At 38.9% G+C, this 26,782-nt stretch overlaps 2 protein-coding genes across 6 annotated transcripts in view; one reads left to right on the top strand and one right to left on the bottom strand.

Annotated features, from left to right (window-relative positions):
• The window catches only part of FAM185A (family with sequence similarity 185 member A), a 145,697-nt gene that overhangs the window by 64,191 nt on the left and 54,724 nt on the right, over positions 1 to 26,782 (top strand). For 2 of the 5 annotated variants that reach the window (XR_015248070.1, XR_015248069.1), the window contains exons 8-10: positions 14,303 to 14,367; positions 22,407 to 22,482; positions 23,396 to 23,526. Coding sequence is in view for 2 of the 5 variants with exons in the window: in XM_086696874.1 (XP_086553000.1) it covers positions 7,901 to 8,013 (113 nt within the window). In the remaining 3 variants the exon portion in view is untranslated. Of the gene's footprint in view, positions 1 to 3,901; positions 4,036 to 7,900; positions 8,830 to 14,302; positions 14,368 to 22,406; positions 22,483 to 23,395; positions 23,527 to 26,782 lie in introns of those variants that run through there. The other 3 variants (XM_086696874.1, XM_025929820.2, XR_015248071.1) reach the window with 2 other exon arrangements.
• FBXL13 (F-box and leucine rich repeat protein 13) overlaps positions 13,384 to 26,782 on the bottom strand; it is a 217,150-nt gene continuing 203,751 nt past the window's right edge. The window contains exons 20-21 of the mRNA XM_086696868.1: positions 23,408 to 23,571; positions 13,384 to 13,735 (exon numbers count right to left, since the gene is read on the bottom strand). Coding sequence (XP_086552994.1) covers positions 13,549 to 13,735; positions 23,408 to 23,571 — 351 coding nt within the window. The 3' untranslated portion in view covers positions 13,384 to 13,548. The remainder of the gene's footprint in view (positions 13,736 to 23,407; positions 23,572 to 26,782) is intronic.

Below are 26,782 nucleotides of genomic sequence, written 5' to 3' on the forward strand. Positions count from 1 at the left end.
ATGAAACTTAGAGTTCACATAAAAACCTGTACACAAAAAGTATAGCTTTATTTGTGATACCCCAAAATTGGAAATGATGAAAATATCTATCAGTAAATTGTTATACAAATTGTAGTGTGTCTGTGCAATGAATACAATTCAACAATAAAAAGGAATTTTTATTGATACACACAACTTGGATAGACCTTGAGGACAGCATGCTGAGTGAAAAAAGCCAGTCTCAAAATGTTACACACTGTATGATTCCATTATTATAATATTTTTGGAATGACAAAATTATAGAAATGGAGAATAGACAAGTGGTTGCTAAAGGTTAGGGAAGAGACAGGATAGACTATAAAGATATCACAAGAGACTTATTTTGTGGTGATACAACAGTTTTATATCTTGGTTATATTGATGTTATAAATCTATACATGTGATAAAATGTCATATCAGTGTACACAAAAATGTAAAAAAGTGAGTGCATGCAAAAAATGGTGAAACCTGAGTAAGGTCTGTAGTCTAATTAATTGTACTTCACCAACCAATTACTTGGTTTTGATAATGCACTATAGTTACGTCACCATTGGGAGAACTGGGTTAATGGGTGCATAGGACCTCTGTGTACTACTTTTGCAACTTGATTCTTGCAAGTCTTTATTATTTCAAAATAAGATGTTAGAGAGCATAGTAAAGGGAATGGGCCGGGGGGTGGGGGGGTGGGGGTGGGGGTAGATGGGGAGAGGGAGAAAGAGAAGAAAGAAACAATGAAGGCTTCCAGGCAAGAGGTGGAGTAAAACGGACTCATTTTATCCTTTTATCTAAAACAACAATAATAAAATTTTGTAAATAAGAAAAATCAATGAATAAACAGTTTCTAAGACATTATACATCAAGCAATGAAAGAAAGTGATCACTGAGAGATGCAAAACAAACAAAATGAGCCCTGCTTACTGTCTTGAAAAAGTCTCCAGTCTGTAGTACAGAGAGAGAGAGGAACCCATTGTGGAGCCCAGCAGACTCTCTGATTTGAGGAGACCAATGTGAGGGTCCACACAGACCAAGACAGTGAGAGTTCATAGGACAAAGTACCAGAGGAAAGATGGCCTTGTGTTCACACTGGTCCAGGAATAATGCCTGTGCCACCTGCCAGACTGGAAAAAATCGTAACTCATGGGGCACTGGGTAGACCACGTAGTTGTTAGAAACAATTATCCCTAGAATGAACATTTCCCCAGAACTGCCTAACAAATCATAAAAGCAAGAGATGAAATGCTTAAACTGTTTCCAAGTAACTGCATCTCTGAACCAAGCTCAAGATTTATAGGAATACAAAATCATCTAGCACCGAAAAAAATAAAATTTACAATGTCTAGCATCCAAGCAAAGATTAACAGACATGCAAAAAGGCAAGAAAACATGACCCATAATAAAGGGAATGTCAGTTGAAATCCACCCAGAACAGATATGGATGTCAGAATTAACAGAGAAGGAAAATAAGAAGTTATCAAAACTGCATTCCACATATTAGAATATAGAATAAAGTTAAGACATGGAAGATGTAAAAAAGACCAAAATTGGATTTCTAGAAATGGAAACTACAATGTCTGAGATGAAGAATACAGTGGATGGGATTAAACATAAAAAATTTGAAGAACAATGAGCCTTTTTGAGAATACTTCTTGGGCAAAACTGTCTACTTGCTCGAAGTCTAGAGGTCTGTTGACTTTGTTATTCCAGGTAATTGAGAGAAAATGTAATGATGGAAACCATTAAAACTAGTTTAAAAATGGGGCCAGATCATGACCTGAGCCAAAGTCGGCTCAGTCAGTTAAGCAGCCAACTTTGGCTCGGGTCATGATCTCCTGGTTCGTGGGTTCGAGCTGCATCGGGCTCTGTGTTGACAGGTCAGAGCCTAGAGCCTGCTTTGGATTCTGTGTCTCACTCCTTCTCCGCTCCTTCCCTGGTCGTGCTCTGTCTCTCTCCCTCTCTTAAAAACAAATAAGCATTTAAAAACAATTTTTTTTAAACACTAGTTCAAAAATATTTTCTTGTTGGTAATAATTTGTTAAGATGCCTGGGGCTGCATTGTTGTTAAGGGCAGGCTGTAAATACTTGTAGAATGTTGACAACATTGAAATATTTGGTTATAGAATTGTGTATGGTTAGAGGTTTTATTTGTGAAATATATGCAGTAAAAATAATAAAATTTCAGAGTATTTTCATGTTGTTTCATAAGTTTATGATTTACTTTCCTAGCCAGTTGGTAAACTTTTTGAGCATATTAGTATGTCTTTGTACATCTTCTGAATATAAAGATGTAAACTACTTTAGCATGGTGCTTCCCATAATAGGTGGTCGGTAGTGTTTATAATGTAAAAGAGGGAATCTTCCAACTATGAATCATTGAAGTTAAATATGCTAATAAGGCAGCACCAGAATTATCCTTCTGAATCAAATGTAAATAAAGTCTGTCCTAGGGTTGGGAAAGGGAGGTGGAGGTCAGGAACAAGGGAGGGGAAGGGAGAAGCTCACCTTAGCGAAGAAGCTTTTTAAGCCTAATTTTAAACAAGAGAATTAAATTCTGCAAATTACTACTTAGAGCTCTATCTTTATCCACAGAGAGTGCTGATTAGATCAGGTGTATTTTGGGTTAAATAATGACTAATGCTTCTCAACTAAGTATTTGGGGGGAAATAAAAGAACTTGGAGATTCATATATTTGGGTAGATTTGGACAGGGTGGATTTAGAAAACAAACACTGTAGTTTAAAAACGTCCTTAGAAGAAACTCTTCCCCCCCATTTAGTTAATGGAAGCCAAACTACATAGGGATAGGGTAGTCATTTCCCTTTTTTTGGCCAATAAAACACTGATTATCATTGGCAAGGGGAATTAAGTAAGGAACAAGTTTTCTGCAACCACAAGTTCCAGTGTGTGTTGCAAGATTTTTGTAGGAAGGAATTTATAAACTTTACAAATTAGAATGGAGTCTCCACAGATTCAGGCCAGAGTATGAAAAGCTTTCAATAAATTACTTATAGGCAAGATAGAGAAAGCTATTTTCAAGCAACCCAAGTGGAATTGTATAAATATAAACTGTCTTGTTTTTTGAATATTGTCTCTAGCCTAAAATTGCTGTGTGTTCATTTTGTTAGTAGCAGTAGCACTGTGTGCAGTATGAGGGCCAAGGGCAGGCTGCCCCAGGAAAGGCCACTTTGGCATAAAGATGATTTCAAGTTATAAGTAATCAAAACCCAGTAGATGCAGTAAAAGTTGTCTGCCTCTCCCTCAACTGCATAAATTTACTTTGGAAAGGAAAGCCTGTGCCAGCAAGAGAGCTATTAACAGAGACTCCCCTTTACCTAAGAAACTTACCTGCATAACGGGGCAACTTTTGTTTTTCAAAGCATCTCCTTTCACTTTCCTGCTAATGAGCTTCTCCCCTTTGTATCTTCAGGCCCCACCCCTCTCCTTAGCTCATATAAGCTTCAAGTTGCCTCACTGTCTTTGGAATCATGTGTGTGGGGATTCTCCATATGCACACATACTAAATTTGATTTTCTCCTGTAGATGTCTCATGTCCGTTTGATTCTAAGTCCAGTTAAAAGGACCATAAGGCAGAGGAAGGCCTTTCTCCCCGACAGTAGCCTCTTCTACTGTTGCAAAAGAAAATGAGTAGATTGGCTTCTCTTTCCATAAGCAAGAAAAGCATAATTGGGGAGGTGACACATAACATATTAAGGAAAAGATCTTAGGTATTTGGGAAAACCTTACTATCATTTACTATTGATGCCAAAGAGTGTAAGAAAATAATAAACTTAGAGCAACCAATGTTCAAGATTTCCAATTCTTTCCTCTATATTTATTTGAATTACTAGGAAAAAAATTATGTATTATAGAAAACCTATTGCGTGCAGGTACCTCAAAATCCTGACATACCAAATGCAGCACAGGCACAAAAAGAAGAACATTAAAATTGACATAGCTGAACTCCTTAATGACAAGTTGGAGGAAAAACAGAAGCTTCTGTGAAATAACAAAATTCAGCCAGGTAAATTTGAAGACCTAATTGGCTTTATTAAACAATTAATGATTTGGGCAGCACCTCACCTAGCAAGTAGAGGGGCACACCGAGGTGTTGTACAAAATGGAAGGTTTTTCCAGAAGGAGGATGGGACCAAGAAAGTTGTTAGCAAAAGAAAAGGATTATTCCAGGCTAGGCCCTTTCTAGGGGGGGAAAAAGGGGGTCTTCCCATGCAAAGAACCTCATCATTCTCTGGGGAATGAAGAGGTCCCATGTGGCAGAGTCTCGTTGCCACTGACTAAAAATTCCTGACTGACCAGCGAAGACTACGTTTCTGTGGGAGTTTGAAACTGCAATTAGATTATGTATTAAGCATCTGTTTGGGAACTTGGTCTAAGAGACACCATTTGGGCCTGTGGTGTTTTGTTTTGTTTTGTTTTGTTTTTAACACATCTAACACAGGGATTTACCAAATGGAATGAGATTTTAATCAGTTTAATGAGAAGTAGAGTCATGATGATATTGAAATCTAGCAAGAGAGGGGTACCTGGGTGGCTCAGTCAGTTAAGTGTCCGACTCTTTGATTTCAGCTCAGGTCATGATCTCATGGGTTCCCAGGACCAAGCCCTGCGTCAGACTGTGTGCTGAGTGTGGAGCCTGCTTGGGATTCCCTCCCCTGCCCCCCCCCCCACACACACACACACATTAAGGGGTGCCTGGTGGCTCAGTCAGTTAAGCGTTCCAACTTCAGCTCAGGTCATGATCTTGCAGTTCATGGATTCAAGCCCCACCTTGGGCTCTGTGCTAACAGCTCAGAGCCTGAAGCCTGCTTCAGATTCTGTGTCTCCCTCTCTCTCTGCCCCTCCCCTGCTCATGCTCTGTCTCTCTCCCTCTCTTAAAACTAAACAAACAAACATTTAAAAAAATAAAAAAGAAATATAGCAAGAGAAGTGGAAGGAAAAACTCCAGAGGAACTTGAAAGATGCAATGAACTCTAAAACACTGATAGATAAGATTATGGCTCAGATTAAAGGGGAGGCAAGAATTCAGAGAAGAATTTGTATCAGAAAAGCACTCGACACAAAGATTGGATGGTGTAAAGCACCTTTTCATCAGCTAGGAATATCATATGGTACTAACAAGGGAAAAACTATGCTAAAGAAAAATTGTTTCCTGATTGGTGTGTTTGGATTCAGCAAAGAAAATGTATATAAGGAATTGAGACGGTGTATTCACAACTCTCCTCAGTATACTTTGTTTTGTTTTGTTTTGTTTTTTTTGGCAGTGCAATATTATTATTTATTGGGTTCTGTTAGATTTGACTCAAACAGCTGATACACATTTCCCTAAACTAAGCCTAAAAAGCTTCACACAAAAAAAGTGTCAGCACCAAAGGGTATGTTATCACAGAGGTAGGTGGCAAGAGATTTTTGCCCCCTAAAGCTGGTATTTGGCTTGGTTGAGCACTACCTAGACGCCAGAGTATAGAAGTGAGTTGAAAAGAGCTATTTATGTATATGTTCAGAATGGGTAGATATTATACCTGTCTGAAGGCAAAGAAGAATAGGAAATCACCCTTACACTTAGGCAACTTGCAAGAGAAGTACGAGAGGAGAACCAAACTCACTGGTACAATCTTTCATAGCACAGTGACACCTAGAACACAGTCTAGTGTGTTCTCACACATCCATAGCAGTTCCTCCTCCCTGGGAGGCAGGTGGCCGAGAGTGAGGGCTTGAGCAAGTCCTCTCCCTTAGAGGCCTACCATTTTAAGGTAATTTGGGATGAACGTTAACACCTCCTTAGGCCCATCAATCCTAACTGAATTGACTGAGGTTTTATAACATAAACAGTAGTTTGAAACACTAAAAAGCTTACTTTCATATTAAATGGCTTCAGAACTCTGTATGAGGTCGATATTAAGATGTTTTTTTATCTTGCTACCAGGGCTTGGAGATGGAAATGTCACAATCGGATTTCTGTTGCAATGGGGATAATAAGACCTCAACTCATAATACTAGCTCAGTGATACTTATTTACTAATACATTTCATCACTGAAGTTGGAAAAGAGCATTATAAAATTACAACTCAGAGATAAGAAATGGTGCCAACGATTTTAAAGTATTTCATGTTTTGTCATGATAAAACAGGGCCCTAAGATCAGAGAATTGGGTGAGGATTTGGAGGAGCTTAATATCTTAATCACTTAATTTCTTCTAGTTTCCCCATGGGTCTAAGTTGGTAGTATTTCTTCATGTGGGGAGGAGACTGAAATTCTGAAGGTTGTGCTACTGGCTACTACAAAGAGCCTGTGACCTTGGGCAAGTAACTTAATGAGTCTTCCTGGGCCTCAGCAACCTTCAACCATAAGACTACCCAGGCTTTGCTTCAAATAATTTCCACTTCTTGGTTAGAGCTGCTCTTAGGAAAATCAGCATATACATAACTCACACAGAGAGTAAACTGAACCATGTGCAGAGAGAAGAATCCGAAAGTCATTAATTTTAAAATGACCAACGCTCTCAAAACTAATTTATTTAGTCCTTCTCTCAATTGCCAGTTGAGCCCTGTCCCCACTCGGGCCTAAGCTGTGGTGGCCCAGGCAGCCCACCCGGGTGTCAATCACTTGACCCAGTGGCGTAGCCAACAGCTCCCTTCCTTCTCGAAACTCTTACAGAAAGATGTGCCCCAAAACACTCCTGGGAATTGTGAAGAGAAACTGTCAACGTTGGAAGACATTCAGAAACCCTTTGTCACACCGGTAGTCCCTACCCCAGAGCATACGTCACGGCCTCCAGACCCCAGGAATTGGAAAACAGAATAAAATGCCCCAGCGGCTGCACTCACGCACTTTCTGGCATTCCTTTCAGCCATAAAGGCTTCCAACCACTTTGACTCCTGGGTGGGTCAACCGCGAACAGGGCGTGTTGATGTGGGGCAGCCAGTCCTCCTCAGTACAGTTTTGATTGGTCTCTTAAATTCAGAGTTGCACTGGAGCTTTAGACGAGATATATCACCTTCATTACCTTGATTGAAAGAGAAAAAAACCTAGAACTAAAAGAACAGAGATGAGAAATAAACCAGGTGAGCTGTATCACTGCTACAGCATATGACTTTGAGGGCAGGGAGCAGTAACACAGAGCCCAGCAGACTCCTGAAGTGGAGACTGAGCTGAGCATCTCGGGAGACTAGGGCTGCTAGATTTCAGAAGAAAGAATTCCAGAGAGGAGGGATCTGCACAGGGTGCCCATGAGCATTCGTACGTGTCAGGAAATGATCTCATCCCTAGTACAGTGTGAATGAACTTCAAAATGATTATGCTGAGTGAAAGAGCCTAGATTTTTAAAAAAGAATAAAATGCATACTGTATGATTCCATTTATTAAAATTTTAGAAAATGCAACTAATCCATAGTGACACAAAGTAGACCAGTGATGGGGGGTAGATCAGTGATGGGGGTTTCATGGGGGAGTGTCTGGAGGTGACAGAAGGGACAAGAAGATGACAGAAGAGCAAAAGTCAACTTTTACGAGTGATGTATTCATTATTTTGATTTAAGAGATGGCTCCACAGATTTTTACATATTCCAAAGTTTACTGTATTGCATATGTCTTTTATCAATTGTACTTAAATAAACCTCTTTTTAAAACCTGCACACACAAAAAAATACAGATGAAAAAAGAGTAGCTTCCCTTTCAGTTGTTCTGAGAAAATGAAAGGAGGGAATAAGCCCAGGTAACTGCAACTCTTTCCCGACTCACACTGTCTTTACTAAGATTTTTGCTGTTCCAAAGTGTTTTTCAGTTTCAGAGATGTGTTGTTAGGATCTATGTCATAGTCGGATATTGTTCTTGTCAATGAAGATATAACTTTATGCAATTTTGTGTTTCAGGGCTCATGAATCAAGCAAGCAAACATGAAAAATGGATTAAGGCCGATGCCCCAAAAGGCACTATAAATTTTAGAAGTCAAAGCTGGTTTCAGTCCCTGAAACTGCAGGACTAAGAATGGTTTGAATTGTATTTATAATTTTTAACAATGATCAGCAGATCTAAGACTACAAAAATGCAAATACCACAGTTAATATAAATGTTGAAAACAATTTAGAATGAATACTAGTGAATTGTCTTGTGGAGACCTTTTCAAAATTTGTACTTAGCTATTGTATTCATTTTTTGTTGCCCTGCAATAAATTACCATAAATGTAACCAACTTAAAATAGCATTTACTTACTAGCTCACAGTTCTGTAGGTCAAGAGCTCTGCATAGCTAGACTCTCTGCTCAAGGTGCACAAGGCTGGACTCAAGTTCTCATCTAGATCCTCTGGGGGGAAAAAAATCTACTTTCAAGCTTATTCATATTGTTGGCAAAATCCATTTCCTTGTGACTATGACTGAGGTCTCTCTTTTCTTGCTGTCCATCGGTAATCACTCTAAGCTTCTAGAGGCCACTTGCATTCCTTCTCATGTGGCCCTCTCCATCTTAAAGCCAGCACTTGCTTCTCGTGCACTGAATATCCGACCTCTTCTGCAACCAGCTGGAGAAACTGCTTTTAAAGGGTTTGCTTGATTAGATCAGGCCTTCCCAGAATAATCTTTGTTTTGCTCTGTGATGTAACATAATCATGGGAGTGCTCGCTCATCATATTTACAATTTCCATTTATACTCAAGAAGAGAAGATTATACCAAAGCATAGGTCATGGGCGGCAGTTATCTTGTAAAGAAGCATTTCTTTCACTTTAGCTCTCTTGTAACATGTTAGTATTTCTTATGACATCAATGTAAATGTAAGCTGTCAATAAAATACATCATAAAAATGATGCATTTGCTACTGATTCTTAATTCTTTTTGCATAATCTAAGATACAATGCATTGGGAAGAGGAGAAACATTCAACTGTTTTACAGCCTGCTGTATGAAGATTGATTTTTATTTTTACAATGGTATACTGTATAAAGTTATTTTATAAATTCTCTTTCTTTCAAGCTTACCTGTCTACTCCTGGGACATTCAATTTACATAAGACTGAATAGACCTATCTTTCAGATTATGTCTTTTATGGTTAGGATAAATCAGCTCTTAAACAATGGTTTATAATAAACCTTTTCTTTCTTTCTTTTTTAAGTTTATGTATTTATTTTGAGAGAGACAGCACAAGCAGGGGAGGGGCAGAAAGAGAGAGGGATAAAAGGTCCGAAGCAGGTTCCATGCTGACAGTAGTGAGCCCGATGCAGGGCTCAAACTTGCAAACTGCGAGATCATGACCTGAGCCGAAGTCAGACACTTAAACGACTGAGCCACCTAGGTGCGCCTACAATAAACCTTTTAAAATATTATGACTTATAATAGTCTCTTAATATTTGTTTAGAGTCCTGTCTATTTTTAACTTCATATTTATGAAATAAAAAGTGAACTTTGTGGAATATCTCAAAGTCTCCTTTTAGTTCAATCTTCATGAAATCAAAATTTATTAAAGAAATTGGGACAGTACTCATGTTAGTATGTTTGATGTGATGTGTGTGTGTGTGTGTGTTAGATTATTAAGTAGAGGAAACTGTGAGGCAATGAGGCAATTTTTTATAATCTCTTTTCACCCTCCTGCAATTATATAAATATTTTCATGATTAAAAATAAAGTTTATGAAATTAGTCAACAACAGCTGGAAAGGTCATGAGCATAACAAGCAGTAAACTGTACTTAAAATTCTTAAAGGAATTGTGCATATATGAACCACATAGTTAAGTCCAAACAGAAAGGAAAAGCTGCCATATTTTGCTCTCTTGACCAGTCACCTATCTATGGCAAATGCCTAAGAGTTGAAGACCTAGGTAATATTTTGGATATTTTGAGTACTTTGCACTGAGTACTTGAAGATTTCACCACCTGTTCCTTCTGCTTCTTGGTACTCCTTTATAGCCCACTTTGTCTAACACCTGCCCCCCCCCTTTTTTTTTTTTCATTTGTGTGGTTATAAAATGTGTCTTTCCAAATGTGTCTCCTGTTTTGTTTAAAAGATCTTACTCAAAAGAGTTTTAGAGTGAGCTTTGACAGTTAAATACCAAACACCCTACTTGGTTTCTAGAGAATATAACAGGGTGTCTTTCTCCTTATTCTGATCTTCCCCATGCAGGTTTTATTCCTTTAAAAAGCAGTTGCCTCTTTTATAGGTCTCTCCAGTTGTGTGCTTGAAATACTTAGGGAACAGACACTTAGGGATCAGAAGCAAATTTTTCTGCAGCTGCCAAAAATCCCTAGATTTAAAAATTACCCTCTTAAGTCATCTTAAATCTCTTGGCTCATTTCAGAAAGCTTCCTACTCAGCTGATTCCCTTGCAGTCCACTTCTAGGAACCATTCTATAAGCTAAACGATACTATCCTATTTCAGAAACTCTTTCAAAATCAACCTTAATAAGGGGAGAATTATTAAAAACATTTAGGTAATACAAGGTATTATAATCATACTTTGTGCAGCCCATTTTAAACTTTTCAAAATAATTTTCATATTCTTTACCTTAAGTTTTATCCTTGCTTCCGATTTTGGGGGTACAAAGAGACCGTGATTAACTTCATTTAAGAGATAAAGAACCAACAGCATTTTCCACAGAACTAGAACAAACAATACTATAATTTGTATGGAACCACCAAAGACCCTGAATAGCTAAAGAAATCTTGAAAAAGAAAAACAAAACTGGAAGTATCACAATTCCAGATTTCAAATTATATTATGAAGCTGTAATATAATCAAAACAGTATGTTACTGGGACAAAAACAGACACAGATCAGTGGAACAGAATAGAAAGACCTGAAATAAACCCACGATTATATGGTCAATCTTTGACAAAGGAGGCAATGGGAAATGGGAAAAAGAGTGTCTTCAACAAACGGTACTGGGAAAACTGGACAGCTGCATGCAAAAGAATGAAACTGGACCACTTTCTTATACCATACACAAAAATAAATTCATAATAGATTAAGGACCTAAATGTGAGACCTGAAACCATAAAAATCCTAGAAGAGAGCACAGGCAGTAATTTCCTTGACATTGGCAATAACAGCACCTTTTTAGATATATCTCCTGAGGCAATGGAAACAAAAACAAAAACTATTGGGACCTCATCAAAACAAAAAGCTCTGCACAACAAAGGAAATAACCAACAAAACTAAAAGTGAACCTACTAAATGGGAGAAGGTATTTGTAAATGACTATCCAATAAAGGGTTAGTATGCAAAATACATCAAGAACTTACACAACACTGAAAAAACACAAATAATTCAATTAAAAAATGGACAGAAGATATGAACAGACACTTCTCCAAACAAGACATCTAGGTGGCCAACGGGCACATGAAAAGTGCTCCACATCACTCATTATGGGGGAAAAGCAAATCAAAACCACAATGAGATATATTACCTTGTACCTGTCAGAATGGCTAACATCAAAAACACAAGAAACTACAAGCAGTGGTGAGGAAATAGAGAAAAAGGAACTCTCTTGCACTATTAGTGGGAACTCTCTTACAAATTGGTGCAGGCACTGGAAAACAGTGCAGATGTTCCTCAAAAAATTAGAAATAGAACTACCCTACAATCCAGTAATCGTACTACTGGGTATCTACCCAAAGAATACAAAAACACTAATTCTAAAGGATATATACATCCCTGTGTTTGTTGTAGCATTATTTACAATAGCCAAATTATGGAAGCAACCCAAATGTCCATTGATAGATGGATGGATGGATAAAGAAGATGTGGTAGGGGCGCCTGAGTGGCGCAGTCAGTTAAGCGACCGACTTCAGCTCAGATCATGATCTTGCAGTTTGTGAGTTTGAACCCTGTGTCAGGCTCTGTGCTGACAGCTTGAAGCCTGGACCCTGCTTTGGATTCTATCCCTCCCTCTCTCTCTGTCTCTCCCCAGATCGTACCATCTCTCTTTCCCAAAAATAAATGAGCTTTAAAAAGAATTAAAAAAAAAAAAAAAAAGATGTGGTAGATATATACAATGGAATATTATTCAGCCATAAAAAGAATGAAATCTTGCCATTTGTAACAACATAGATAGATCTAGAGAACATAATGCTAAACAAAATAAGTCAGAGAAAGACAACATGATTTCACTCATATGTAGAATTTAAGAAACAAAATAAATGAACATAGGAAAAAAGAGATGAACATAAAAACAGACTCTTAACTAGAGAGAACAAACTGATGGTTACCAGAGGGCGAGTGGCTTGGGGGGATGGGTGAAATAGGGGAAGGGAATTAAGAGTATGCTTGTCATGATGAGCACTGACTAATGTAAGGAATTGTTGAATCACTATATTGTACACCCAAAACCAATATAACACTATATTTTCTACACTGGGGGGGAAAAAAGGTATGTAATAGAGGAAATAGGTTAAAAGACTGATCCAGTATTACCAACACAGCTTGTTCATGGCAGTCAGAACAGAGTTGTGCTTGCTCCTGGACTCTATCGAGTGTCACATAATATCAAATAATGATATAGCACCGTGTGATCACTTGAATTCTGTAGTTATTATCTTTTACCTGAGTGGTAAAAATCCATAGATGAAAGCTTATTAACACTAATAAGGAGTGGGCATGTGGTGGCTCGGTTGGTTGGGCAACCGACTCTTGATTTCGGCTCAGGTAAGGATCTCACAGTTGTGAGATGGAGCCCTGCGTTGGGCTTTGCACTGAACATGGAGCCTGCTTAAGAGTCTCTCCTTCCCTCTCCTTCTGTCCCTTCCCCACCTGTGGGCATGCACTCTCTCCCTCTCAAAAAAATTAAAAATTAGTAATAAGGAGGAGGTACACAATTAATAACCCATATCTCCTAGCATAAAATAGGGAGAGCATCTTTTTTGGCATAGCATATTTTAAAATTCCTCTATAGTGCAGATGTGATTAAAAAGAGATCTTTCTGAAACATTGCAGAGACATCCTTTCTATTCACAAATAGTTCATGTTTCTATTTAATTTGTCCCTGACTGTTAAGTCAAATGTTGAGATGGGTCCAGGGTCAAGTGGCATTTAGTTCTTATTGTTAAATGTCTAGAAATAACAAGAAAGCCTGGTTTCCTTTAAAAATGTATGCCCATATTTTTTATAATATATCATCACAGATCCTTAAAGCCATTGCCCTGGCTCAAACTCCTACTCTGACTCCTATGGCTATCTCTGCTTTCTTTTGTAAAGAAAAGCTTTTAAATGGTTGTCAAAAACATCACATCTCTCAGGGTTGTTTTATATGACTGTAACCTTAGATTTGATAATCTCATCAAAACTATCAGTTTGATTAAGGTAAATTTAAGTGGAAAATTTACAGTGTAGCAATACTTCATTCAGCTTTAAAAAAACCACAATTAAACCAATTAGAAGAACTAATAATGTATTTAGAAATGTTTCTATTTGGAACAAAAATCAGGAGATGATTTGCTGGTTGTTTACACTGTTGAGATCCAGCTAGTGAAAATACTTGCGTCAAATGAAGTTACCAAGTTCTAGAATTTTTTGTTCTTCTTGCTTGAGGCTGAAGGTCATACTACTTCCTCTTGACTACTGTGTGTTGACTCTGTCACTGTCCATTCTACATTTTTAGGTGGTGGTATCTCATGTTGTCTTGTAAGGGGCTTGCCTTCATAATCATAGCCAAACCAAAGTGGAGGGTCACCAGGGTTATATTCCTGCTGCTGAACTATAGATGACATTCTCTTTGCTGCCTCCCTGCAATAACAATGATTAGCATTAGCAGTTGCAGAAGTAATTACTGGTGTAGAATTTTCAAACTAGAGCAAATTTGGAGTTAAAAGAACTGTCACAAGTTGAATGAATTTCACAGCTATCTTGCCTTACCGAGAGGGAGGGTATGGGTAATTATGTGAATATTCAGGATCCCAAAGCTTGAGTAGCTCATAGCTCTCTGGTTCAGCCAGTTCAGAGATTAACAGATACAGTGAATGGGTAAGGAAACTGCATGGTCATGGAATAGGAACACTGAGGGCACTCTCTAGTGTTCTTGAGTCCTCTGCCTCTTATTTCCAGTTTCTTTGATGAGGGAGTATCCTAACCAGCCAACCTGCAAAGGTCCACCAAGCAGGAGCTCATAACCCAGAGTCCCCAGATCCCTGTTGGATATGTGGGTGAACTTCAGGGAGGTCCATGAATTCCCTGAAAATTCATGCAGTTTTGTGTCTAATATACATTTTTCTGAGGAGAGGGTTTGTGACTCATCAAACTCTCAAAAGGTGTCAGCGACCAAAATGATTAAAATATCATTTCTGCCTTTCTTAGGAAGAAATAAGGAAGAAAGCAAAGAAGGCATCTAAAGGTTGTTCTGGACCCCAATTTTAAATTGGGTGAGTGTGGGTTTCCACCACCAAGCAATTCTTTTTCTTTCTTTTTTTTTTTTTTTTTTTTTTTTTTTTACATTTATTTATTTTTGAGAGAGAGAGAGAGAGAGCGTGAGCATGGGAGGGGCCGATAGATGGGGAGACACAGAATCCAAAGCAGGCTCCAGGCTCTGAGCTGTCAGCACAGAGCCCAACCTGGGGCTTGAACTCACAAACCAAGAGATCATGACCTGAGCCAAAGTTGGACGCTTAACCGACTGAGCCACCCAGGCACCCCCACCACCAAGCAATTCATAGACAGCAGCTGGGTGCCCTACAATGCAACCCAGTTCTGACACTGTCTACCCAGAGATAGCATCAGATTCCACGGGTTCAAGGCTCAGGCTCACTAGACTGCCCTCCACTTTAGATCCCAGTTGCAAGTCCAGGTTGTCATCTGGGCTTCTGACTGACCAGCTATAGATCAGAAGTTCCAACATACCCCTTTCTTGGATTGGATTAATTTGCTAAAGTTGCTCACAGAACTCAGAGAACCATGTTGGTTACTGGGTCACTGGTTTATTATAAAAGGGTATAACTCAGGAGTAGCCATATGGAAGAGATATATAGGACATGGTGTGGAGAAAGGGTGAGGAGCTTCCATGTCCTCTCCAGGTGCACACTCCCCAAATCTACACACATTCACTGACCCAGAAACTCTCCAAACCCTTTTAGGATTTTATGGAGACTTCATTATGTAGGCATGCTTGATGAAATCATTGGCCATTGATGACTGATTTAATCTCCATCCTCTCTCCCTCCCCAAGAAATCAGGGGATGGGTCTGAAATTTGCACCCCCATGCTCGTTGTTGGTTCGTTCCCCTAGCAACCAGCTTCCATCCTAAGCTGCTTTCCAAAAGTCACCTCATTAACACAAACCCAGTTGTGGTGGAAAGGAGTTTGTTATCAATAACATGACACCTATTTTCATCTTTATGTCTCTGAACTAATTTCAGGAACTGAGGATGAGACCAAATATTATAACAAAAGATGTTCCCATTGCCCTTATTGCCCAGGAAATTCCAAGGGTTTTGGGAGCTGTGAGCCAGGAACCATGAAGGAAGACCAAATATATATTGGTATCTAAATGACCAAAATATGTTTCTCATAAATCATAATATTACAGCATCAGAAAAATAAATAAATCTAACTTGAAAACATGTCTTTTTGAGGGTAGAACAATGAGACCAGTGCTTTAAAAAAATTGAGTAATTGGCAACTTCTATAGGATCAGAAATGAGTAATGATAGTTGCCCATGAAGGGGATACTTTGCCCACTATTGACAAAGATTACATTGAGTTATTACTTGCAAGAGTCTTAAAACATAAAGAAGCTGGTATTACCCATATGCTTTGAGTTAAATTTGTGCTCAGTGGCTATAGGAGTTCAGGCAGGACAATGACATTGGTAAAAGGCTGAGATATATCAGTTGTTTAAAATCCTGTTTCATTTGAACCAAATTTTAGATGTCTTAAAATAATTATAACGAAACTCAACAGGGAGACAACCAAAGCATTGCTAATTCCATCTCTTACCACATTACTTTTGGTTTCTATATTTGCACTCACATCTCTTACCACATTACTTTTTGGTTTCTATATTTGCACTCACATAAAACAAAACAAAACAAAATACTAAAAGCAAAAAAAACCTAAAAACAAACCACACAAGTTTAAAAGAACAAGTGTGAGTAAAAGCAAGTTATACTAATTTCTACTTCTGAGCCAACAATCCTATGGACTAAAACTTGGCAAACCAGTGTCTTCTCTTTAGAGAAATACTTATTCTCAAATTTGAAAATGATAACTTTATGATCAAAGATGAAGTTTTGCCTTCTGTTGATGTTTTAATTTTTTTATAAAGTGTGGTCCTACATTTGAAACTTCTTATATAATCTTTATATAAGTAGGACTTCATTATGCAGTAATAATAGTGTTCTATCTTTAGCTGTCCCCACTTTCTTCTGAAGATTATTCTCCCTTTCCAATTCTGTGGAGTTGAGATTGACATGTCTACAAAGGTGTTTTCCATGAGATTGTTTTCCCTTAAGTACTTACTGTAGCATAATCCCAAATGTTAAGGGAATCTGAAGCATAAAGTATTGGCACCATCAGTTTCAAATGTAAAGCAGTACCCTAGGCAACAGAGCTTCACTGTTACTTACCCTTCACCCCATCTCTGCCCATTTAAACTTGATGCATCTTTCAAATCTTCAAACCAATCCAACCTCTTGTAAAGACCCAAACCCAATCTCTTCCTCCTCTGAACTTCTATAAAAAGTTGATCATAGAGGGAAAAATGGGTGATGGGCTTTGAGGAGGGCACTTGTTGGGATGAGCACTGGGTGCTATATGTAAGCCAATTTGACAATAAATTATATTAAAAATAAATAAATAAATAGTTGATCATAGAATTAATTTCTTTCCAATACATAAATTCATGGCATTAATTGTTTATAATTATAAACTTTATTGTTTTCCTTTTGTTTAATAAGGTATTAAGTTATTTAAGGGTGTATTCCATTTCTTTGTATCTTAAAGGACAGCCAAAACAAGACACTTTCAGCAGTTTATCCCAACAAGGAAGCCCTTTAGGTCTCTTATCTTCTGCAGGTTTGAAGCATTCTTAGGTTGCTATTTCCAACACCCACTTGCCCTCTGCCTGCCAAACTGCATCGTTCTGGACATACATACTGTAGTTAACAGTTGTTGATAATGATTCGATGCTACTGATGATAAGGCAACTACAACTATAGGCAACAATGGTCTTGACCTTTAGAAAAAGGATGAATAGGGAGTAAAAGATTTGTAAGTAATTGACCAAAGTATATGTAACCTTTGGCCTCAGAAGAGCAATAATTTCTGAGAGTTCTAGATAACTGGTAAGAGGATAAATACTCTTAACGCTAAACTTGGTAACATAAATATTGGGTCATACAGTTCCTTAGTCAGCTACCAGCCACAATAAATTAGATGATAATTAGGGCAAATAATGGGAGTTTGAGAAAATAACAAGAAAGCTGGGGATACTGAATCCTCAGTATAGACAAAAAAAAGTAGGGAATGTATAGGGAAGAGTACTCATTAAATGCAATGTGATGGGACAAGATCAAAATGAGCTGCATATTGAGCACTAGCTATGAGGAAAGTGCCCAATTTTACCTTAAGCTGTTAACTTTAAGGAGAGCAAAGAGCAATTTTATTTAAGATTAAAAAAAAACCAGCTTATTTGGGTATAGCAGAGGAATTGCAATTCGGGACAAGCACGCTATGGTAAACCATAGCCAAGTCCAAAAAGACAAAGGGAAGGTCAGCTTTTATTAGGTTTCAGGGAGAAATTGGGGAGGGCTGTTTTCAACAAAAGTTTATTAGAAAAGAACAAGAGTTTGAGGTTGTGGCAGTTTCTCATTGGTTACAAGTAGTGGTCAGAGCATTGTTGCTGGGGCAGGGAGGGATCTTCCTTCCTTTTCTGAAACACAGGAGATAAAGTTCTTATGAAAAATGTCCTCCCTTGTTGAAATACAGTTGACCCTTGAACAACATAAGGGTTAGAGGTGCCGACCCCTTATTTCTTGGCTCCCTGCCACCCTTACCTTAGCTCTTAGTGGTAAGCAACGCTCTTGTTCTACCCGTAGTCAGCTGCACTGAGACTTAAACATCCAAGAGTCCCCTGATCTTTGGAGGTGATGCTCACAGACCAGAGAGGAACAAAGGATCAGGTCTCAAACCCTCCTTCCCTTCCCTTCTTCCCCTAGTCTCAAATGTCAGGAGGTTAAGGCTTTCTGTGGTCTAGAGTGTTTCTAGGGCCTATCTTAAAGCATGTATGCTTTCACAGCAAGAGCAGTCCTAGGGAAAAACTGAAAATCTGAATTTGACCTGGAACAAATCTGGGATTATTATTAGGATTTGAATGCCAGTATAGACTATTCTGAAATCCACGTCCTCTCCACTCTTTAGAAAATCCTTAGCGCATTGGGGAGCCTGGGTGGCTCAGTCAGTTGAGCATCTGACTTCGGCTCAGGTCATGATCTCACAACTTGTGAGTTCAAGCCCCTTGTTGGGCTCTGTGCTGACAGCTCGGAGCCTGGAGCCTGCTTCAGATTCTGTGTCTCCCTCTCTCTCTCCGCCCCTCCCCTGCTCACACTCTGTCTCTCTCTCTCTCTCTCAAAAAATAAATAAACATTAAAAAAAAAATTTTACAAAATCCTTAGCCCATGAACTAGCTATCCTCACCACCTTACTCAGACCTTTGGCATCCTCCTATGGACTGACTCCTAAGGCTGAGGACCTGGCCAAGAGAACAGACCAGCATGCTGACTGGCAGCAAATATCTCTGAACTCTTTTTACACATCCTGTGTTACTGTGTGTTTGCACACACACACTTTTGAAAAGTATCAGGGAACTTGAAAATCTAGAAACTGAATATTCCTGCCAAAAAGAACTCACTCTGTCTCTGTCTCTGTCTCTCTCTCTCTCTCTCTCTCTCTCTTAAAATAGTTTGGTGTCTGGTATGGTCAATATATGGGAGCTAGGAAATATTGAAAAGAAAATGTATAGTTAGGAATTACTGTGTACTCTAAATTTCTTAGAGTACATATGGAATCCTTTGACTACCTTCCACTCTGGCTGGACCTAAGTGAGTCCCAGGTCCTTGGACCTTGTAGGAGATGATTTGGGAACTGAATCCAGTATGCTGAAGTGGTAGTCATCATTACTCATTTAACCTGGTGAAACAGGTTTCTCTGGATCAATATAGAACATGATTTTCAGGGGCACCTGGATGGCTTAGTCAGTTAAACGTCCAACTTTGGCTCAGGTCATGATCTTGTGGTGTGTGGGCTCGAGCCCCATGTCCAGCTCTGTGCTAACAGCTCAAAGCCTAGAGCCTGCTTTGGATTCTGTGTCTCCTTCTCTCTCTGCCCCTCCCCTGCTTGCACTCTGTCACTTGCTCAAAAATAAACATTAAAGAAATTTTTTTTAATTTAGGATATGATTTTCAAAATGTTATGCCACAAACAGTTGTGAAACATTAGATGTTTAATAATAATAAGGTACTGAAGTTTGTAGGTGATTTTTGGTTTTTATATATTATAGGGGATTCAAGGTTATTCTTATAAAAATATTGCTTGCCCTCACGCACATTTCCTTCTAGTTTCTTGAGTAGGCAAAAAAAGGGGGGAATGTTGGAGACAACACAAAGAATGCTGGTAATCAGCAGCCTCTCTAATTTATGCATCAGTGAGTAGATTGGGTACAATAGGACACATGTCTCCCCTTAGTGATCAAGTCCCTTGAATGTCTGAACTTTAAAAAAAAAAGCTTGAGAATCACTAAAGGCAAAAGAGCAATATGGTAATGCTTAGGTACAAAGTATAGCTCTGCCTTTTATTTGTTTGACCTTGGGTCTTATTTACACTGTTTAAACCAATTTCCTTATTCATTTTTATAGTAATGGGGTATTTATGAGGATTAGATGAGAGAGTCAACATAAAATAGGATTAACACAATACATGGCAAAAAATAATTATTAAGCAATATATTTTTTCATACTAATACAGCTCCCGATCACAAAGGTCTTTCCCCAAAGATTTTTCCATGAGCTGGGGAAGAGAACTCTGATAAGGGTTTTATTTCCTAGCAACAGAGATCTCTCAGGGTGCCTGTGTAATGATCCATGCTGCCAGCAACTGCTACAGAGGCCTTCAAGAAATCTCTGTATTGCTGTTTGGGCTCTCCAGGCCACTAAGACTCTACTCATCTCTTTAGAGTTGAAAGTTTTAGACTCCAGACACAAAAATGTCAGAAAGGTCCCTTTATTCTTTGCTAAGTATAGACTTAATGTTTCTTTTACCTCTTTGTGGTTCAAACTCTGTTGGGTTGTGGAGACCATTGTTTGGGTCTTGTTCCCTCTCTCCCACTATGCTTTTCTTCCTTTGTATTGCCTTTCTTGTTTTTCCCAGAAAGGGCCATACGTTGAAATGTTGGTTGTACACAATTGTTTCAAATATAAACAACTAGATATTCTTTTCATGTTTATGATTATAGTTGCTACTTATTTCTCCTTGAGTTAAAGGAGCCTAGATTGTATCTCAGCATGATGCTCTGGAACCACTTCTTGGGATCACTTGGGATCACTTCAGGCTCTGGGGTTAGTAGAATGATAGCATATCTTATGCTGGAAGCTCTCTTGCAAAAGAGCTGTAGCTAATTTTCTCATTGACCAAAAGTTTGCTACTCCCCCAGTTCAGTGGGACAGACATCTTTGATTTGCAAAGCTTGTGCAATATTTTTAGATTCCATTGAGTATGGGGTGATTTGTACGTAGAAATGTTTCTTCTGATGGCAGTAATTGGATTTTAAGAGCCATATCATACAATATTTTCATGTTCAAATGGAATCAAATGTGTGGAAGTTCAACACTTTGTGATTCAAAGTCATTGAACGTCTTCCCAAGTATGAACAATTTCCTCTATTTCAACTACCAAATGTTCCATTTCACCCAGACAAAATAGCCACTGCAGTTGAGGGAGCCACATTAGCCCTGGTAAGAGCAAAAAACTATGCTTTTTTAGAGTGAACATAGATAAGCAAAGGATTAAACAACATCATGAACTTGAGTCTTGAAGGGGCCACATATTTTGTGTAGCATTTCCAATTCCACCAAGGATTTGAGCGGAGAAGGAAGCTGCTTTAAAGTCCTCAGAGCTGACTCCAAACAGCTGCAAGTGGCCAGGCCTTACCACTTCTCTAATCAAAGTTTTCAGGACCAGGTATCTTGGGAGCTCCTTGGCTAAACAACAGTACCCTGTCCTAGAAAGTTGGGAGTCAAGACAAGCACTCTTGGAGCCTTACTAGTCCAAATGCTGGGACTCTCCAAACCACTCTGCTGTGGGGACTGCCCTTCTTTATTGCTAGACAAAGATAGAATCAGAGCATTCTAGGCCTCTTTCCTGCTGGAGCTTAGCAGGGGTGGGGCTATGAGGGAGACTGAAGTAGTTTGGCCTTTTTAGACGATGAGATGGACAGACAAGCCAGTTCCCTTCTAAGCATTAGGACCATATCTCTGCTTCTTGCTAGTAGGGACAGCCAGGCTTGGTGGTAGAAAACAAAAGATGACTTCACTGTCCTAGCTTAGGTAAAGGAATTTTTCATAGATCCAACTAGTTAACTAGAGTTTCACATTGAGTTTTAGTGGTTAAGCCTAGCTTCTAGTAAAATCTTACTTTGCCTTGTTTGGTTTTCTTCACATATTTTTTTTTACCTAGTCACCTTGCAAGAGGAGAGTGAGCCCGTCACAGGCAGCATTAGGATATTACTAGATATCTTGGGTCTCCCTAACCAAACACCATTATTTATCACACTTTAACATCCATACCATAATTAGGTTCAGAGAGACCTATGCCAGAAAGTCTCCTTCATTCTTACTTAAAATCCCACTTATTAGAAGTTCAGTGATATTATCTCCCCAAACTAGTGATTATCAAAATGCAATCAAAAGATTAGAAGCCAGACTCCTTTGTGTAATATGTTATTCATTCATTGCCATCTACCCAAAGTTCACTGTTTAATGATATGACAAGGCTGGCAGGGACTCCTAGGACCGTATTTCATGATAGCCTCTTTCAATGAAGTTAATCACACCCATATCAGTCATCTCCAGACTTATTAGGGAGAGTTGGGTCTCCACTCCTCTTCAAAAATTTTCAAAGACCTGCTTCTTTATTTCTGACCCCACTTCAGTTGGCTGCCGTCCTCCCTGTGGGCCCACTGGTCCCAGTGGCAGTGCCTATTTTACAAGTAATAATTTTTGTGTCCTTTTTTCTTTTTTTCGTTTTAATTTAACATACACAGCCTTGGATCAGGAACCATTGTCTTCCTCAGGCTTCAAGTGACCAGATCTCATGGTTCTGCTCATGCCAGGGCTACTTAATTAAGCAAGTTCCTCTGTGAAATATATGTGTTTAGATAATTGATAATATTAATTCTTAGTATTCACTTTTCCAGCCTGCAGAAAAGAACCAGACCTTCAAGAATTGGTCAAGAATTTTCATTTTGAAGACTTTACAGGTAACTTCATCAGGTCAGTTAAAACTACCTGCACATTTTTACTCTCAGTCAATAGGAAAACAACTACACAATGTAGCAAATAACTGCTTTATATTTAAAAACTCATGGGATAGGGCGCCTGGGTGGTTCAGTTGGTTAAGCGTCTGACTTCAGCTCAGGTCGTGATCTCACCATCCGTGAGTTTGGGCCCCGCGATGGGCTCTGTGCTGACAACTTGAAGCCTAGAGCCTGTTTCGGATTCTGTGTCTCCCTCTCTCTCTGCCCCTCTCCCACTCATGCTCTGTCTCTCTGTCTCTGAAAAATGAATAAACCTTAAAAAAAAAACTCACGGGATAGACACCTGAGAACTTCTACCTGTGTATATTGCTCATTTCCCCAACTTTTATTTCAGTGGAAACATTTTGCAGATTGAGGGAACCAGCACTTGGGCTGTAGCAGTCAAGCCAGAATGCTTTACTCTGACCTCGCTCCTAAGGGAAATCCCTAAATGAGTAAAAACCATCAGGCAAATAGCTTTGAGAGAGATGTGGTTTAGGATTAACTATTAGTAATTTATACTTAATTGTGAACTGGTTTAATCTGATTATTTTTAACCCCTAGAGGAGACTGACTGACTGGAAGTATTTTGAGAGATGAGTAAAGAAAGAATAGTGACAGTTCTATAAGAGCAGAGTTAAGGCTTTGAATACCTGCATGGTCAAGGAAGGAGAAGTCCTTGAAGTAGAAGGGCCAGTGGGAAAGGGATACGAAACTACAAAGACAGTTTTAGAAGAGAGCTTCCCCTGGTTCAACTCAAAATGTTGGCTTCAATTAGGCAAAAACTAAAATGAAACTTTGTAACTCTGAGAGCCACTATGTATTACGAATGCCATAGTCATGTATTCTGTTTTCTCAGAAAGTAGTTCTCAAAGCTTTTCATGTTTCAGGTTCATACTTACATGGAAATAAGTCTGCAGTATTGCATCTTAAGAATCCGGAGTTGTTTGCAGCCTATCTGAAGGTCCTCGAGCATTTGGTCAGTAAGCAGGACACAACCAGAAATATCCAAAATGTGCAGGTAATGGCATTTTGCCGATAACATCTCCATCGCTGAGTCAGTAATCTGAACACACAGCCAAAGTGAAGTACTGATTATTCCCATGAACTCCATCCCAGGGAAGAACAGTGAACCAGTCAGTTTGGGCTGCTGTAACAAAATACCACAGACTGGATAATTTAAACAACAGACATTTGTTTCTCACAGTTATGGAGTCTGAGAAGTCTAAGATGAGATTGCCCACAGATTGAGGGTCTGGTGAGGACCCTCTCCCTGGTTTGCAGATGGTTACTTTCATGCTGTATCTTCACAAGGCAGAGAGACAGGTCTAATTTCTTCCCATTCTTATAAAGACAGTAGTTGCATCATGGTGGCTCCACACTCATGACCTCAGTCTAAGCCTAATTAGTTCCCCAAAGCCTTACTTCCTAATGCTGTCACACTGAGAATGAGGGTTTCAACATATGAATGTGGGGGGCAGGAGGGAGGGAGACAAAAATTGAGTCCATAACGAACAGAATCACAACCCTTCCCAGCTTGTCACATGATGGGCCTATAACGCACGTTAGTGATTTAACTATTTCCAGAACACTAAAATTATGTTTCAGGTGGCAGCAATAGACTTTGTGATCTTGCTGTTATAACTTTCATATTTAGAGTTCTCTATTTTGGATGGGTAACTTCATCACCCGTAATACCCGTCACACCAATATGAACAATTTATGAAATGCCGCAGTAATGGAATTTGGCTTTAAACTTGAAATCCACTCTAAGGCATCATCAACTTAGAAAACTAAGTTTAATAATATAACATGTTGCAAAGCTATAAAATATATATATTCCCTGAAGTTAAACCACAGACAAGGTCAAATTGCCATGAGAAGGGATCTGGACATCTCTGCTGGTTTGTGTGTAGAGTAAAATGGTTCTGGAAGAGGACAAGTAGATGAAACAGATGTTTGTAGGCAGGGGAAGAAAGAGCAGAAGCCACAGACACTGCATGAATCTGACTCTGAGAAATTCTGCTGAGGGTTCCAATATCTTGAGAGTTTGCCCAGATGTTATACAGAGATAATTCAATTCTCATTCTTAGATTATTTTATTTACTCAAGGTCTAGCTTTTGAATTCACAGCTGTACTAAGACTTGCTGTGAAATCAGTGAGATTACTTTCCTCAAAGGAATTTTTTTTCCAACTGGATTTAATTTCTTATTTTAAATGTTTGAACATTCTAAAACACATGCCATGAGGCTTGGCTCTTGTTCTTAATATAAAGTTGAGGAAATTATGTAGAAAACTCTTCAGTTTGAAATGTACACTTTCCAAGTTTGGAAAATAGATGTTGTCATTGTCTAAGCATGACCTGTTTTCAGAACACGTTCAGGACCAAGGTTTAACATTGTGCCTGATTCTCACAAAAATACCTCCATACATTCCTGCCATACTATCTTGGTCTCTGAGGATCTGATGTCATTGGGGGGAAAAAAAGCCCTCAGAATTATAGGCAAGACAATGGGGTGATAGAAAAGTCCAGGACAGGTAGAGCTCAGAGCACTACGTTTTATTGATTCTGAAGGAGTGAAAAAGGAGCCTGACATTTCCTGTAGATCAGAAGCTCAAGATGTTTAATGACTGAACAGATGTTGTTGGGACTTATAGGGCTGGGAACTAGAGGTGGAGGTGACTGGGTAAATTCTTAGCTCCCAGTCCTGATCTCAGTCCTACTGAGCAGAGATTCTATTATTCCCATTTTAGCACTGGGAAGGGTGGGGTCACAGTACTACTTACCAACCTTGGAGGTTGGCTGGTTGCAAGAAAAAGCTGGCCTTCCAGGAGATGGATAAGTGACCATGCAAGATTGACCCATGGGCTTTTGAGAAACCTAGTCTAGGATGATGAGCCAGACACTAATGTGTTTTATAGCTCATCAAAAGCAATGTAGGTGGAAATATAACACTGTATGTCAACTATACTGGAATTTAAAAATTAATTGAATTTAATTTAAAAAACCAATGTAGGTAGAATATATTAGACTGGACCATAGCTTTATGATTTCTCAATGAGGAGTATTCCTATTGGCCCAAATTATGGTCACCACATCTTCTGAATGAAGATACTTATTTGACTCACAGTGGTAGTAAAGCTAAACCCTTCTTCTCTCTTACATTGAGGTTCTAGAATAATTTACTCCCTTTCCTTTTTTTCACGCTAGATCTTTGATATAGGGTGATTTGTTTTATAATATCTTATTTGTGTAACATCCTCCTTAGTTTCTAGGCTGCAAGACAGTATCCACTGCACAGTGTATAGAAGAAATTCCCTCAGCTTCTCCTTACCAAAAAGCAAAAACAAAACAAACAAACAAAAAATCCTCTGCCCAATTCCTATTCTCACCAGAGTCTTTACTTCTCTTATTCTCCTACTTTCCCCTCTAATTAATAGAGCCACTAAGAGGCCCAGCCCCCATCTGCATCTGCTTTGTGGCCAGGGCAGTTCACAGTGAGCCATGTGTTGCCCATGTGTCCACGTGTCTGTGTGCAATGAAAACAAGAACGCTGCAGAGGGTCCATGGTCAGTGTGGCTAAGTATGCTTAGTTCCTTGACCTACTTCTAGAGCCAGATGATGCTGACCAATAAGGCATTTGGTTTCTCTAGTTCTAAACAAGTACATTATTAAACAAGAATTTTGTTGTGAACTTTCTAGATTAATTTTGTCATGATTTACCACATCTTTCCCCCCACTGCCTTCTCCTCCTTACTACAGCACAGTTAACTATGGAGGAATTAGGAGTTTCTAGCATCCTTCAGTTAATCCACTAACCACATAGAAGCTGACTTTTTAGACGAGCTAGAATGCAGGATATCTTGAGATTTCGGGTGGTGCTTTACTAAAAAGAAGCCCATCAGTGTGCACAACAGAAGACAACAGGTTGTTAATGGTCATATAGTTTCTGAGGATTTTTTAAAAAGACTTTTTAGTTTTCTTCCCTCTGCATATTTTGTTTCCCCCAAGTTTTTCCTATTAATTTGTTTTGGTCTTTATCTTCCACTTTAGAGGCTTTTCTATTATGTCTGGTAATCCTTGGCTGTCTGCTATTTATTAATAGCAGAAGGGCTACACACTGATTGGAAGGGTTAAGTGTATGATGTGGGCCTTCTCTACCTAAAGCTTCAATGGTTCTATGGATTATTAGTTGGTAAACCTCCAAATGTCAATATTTTTCTGTCTTTCATCTTGTGCTAGTCAGAGTCTCCAGAGAACAGGCTTTCAGTCTCC

The sequence above is a fragment of the Puma concolor genome, chromosome A2 (assembly GCF_028749965.1).
Source record: "Puma concolor isolate L17-30 chromosome A2, mPumCon1.1.hap2, whole genome shotgun sequence".
Classification (NCBI taxonomy): domain Eukaryota; kingdom Metazoa; phylum Chordata; class Mammalia; order Carnivora; family Felidae; genus Puma; species Puma concolor.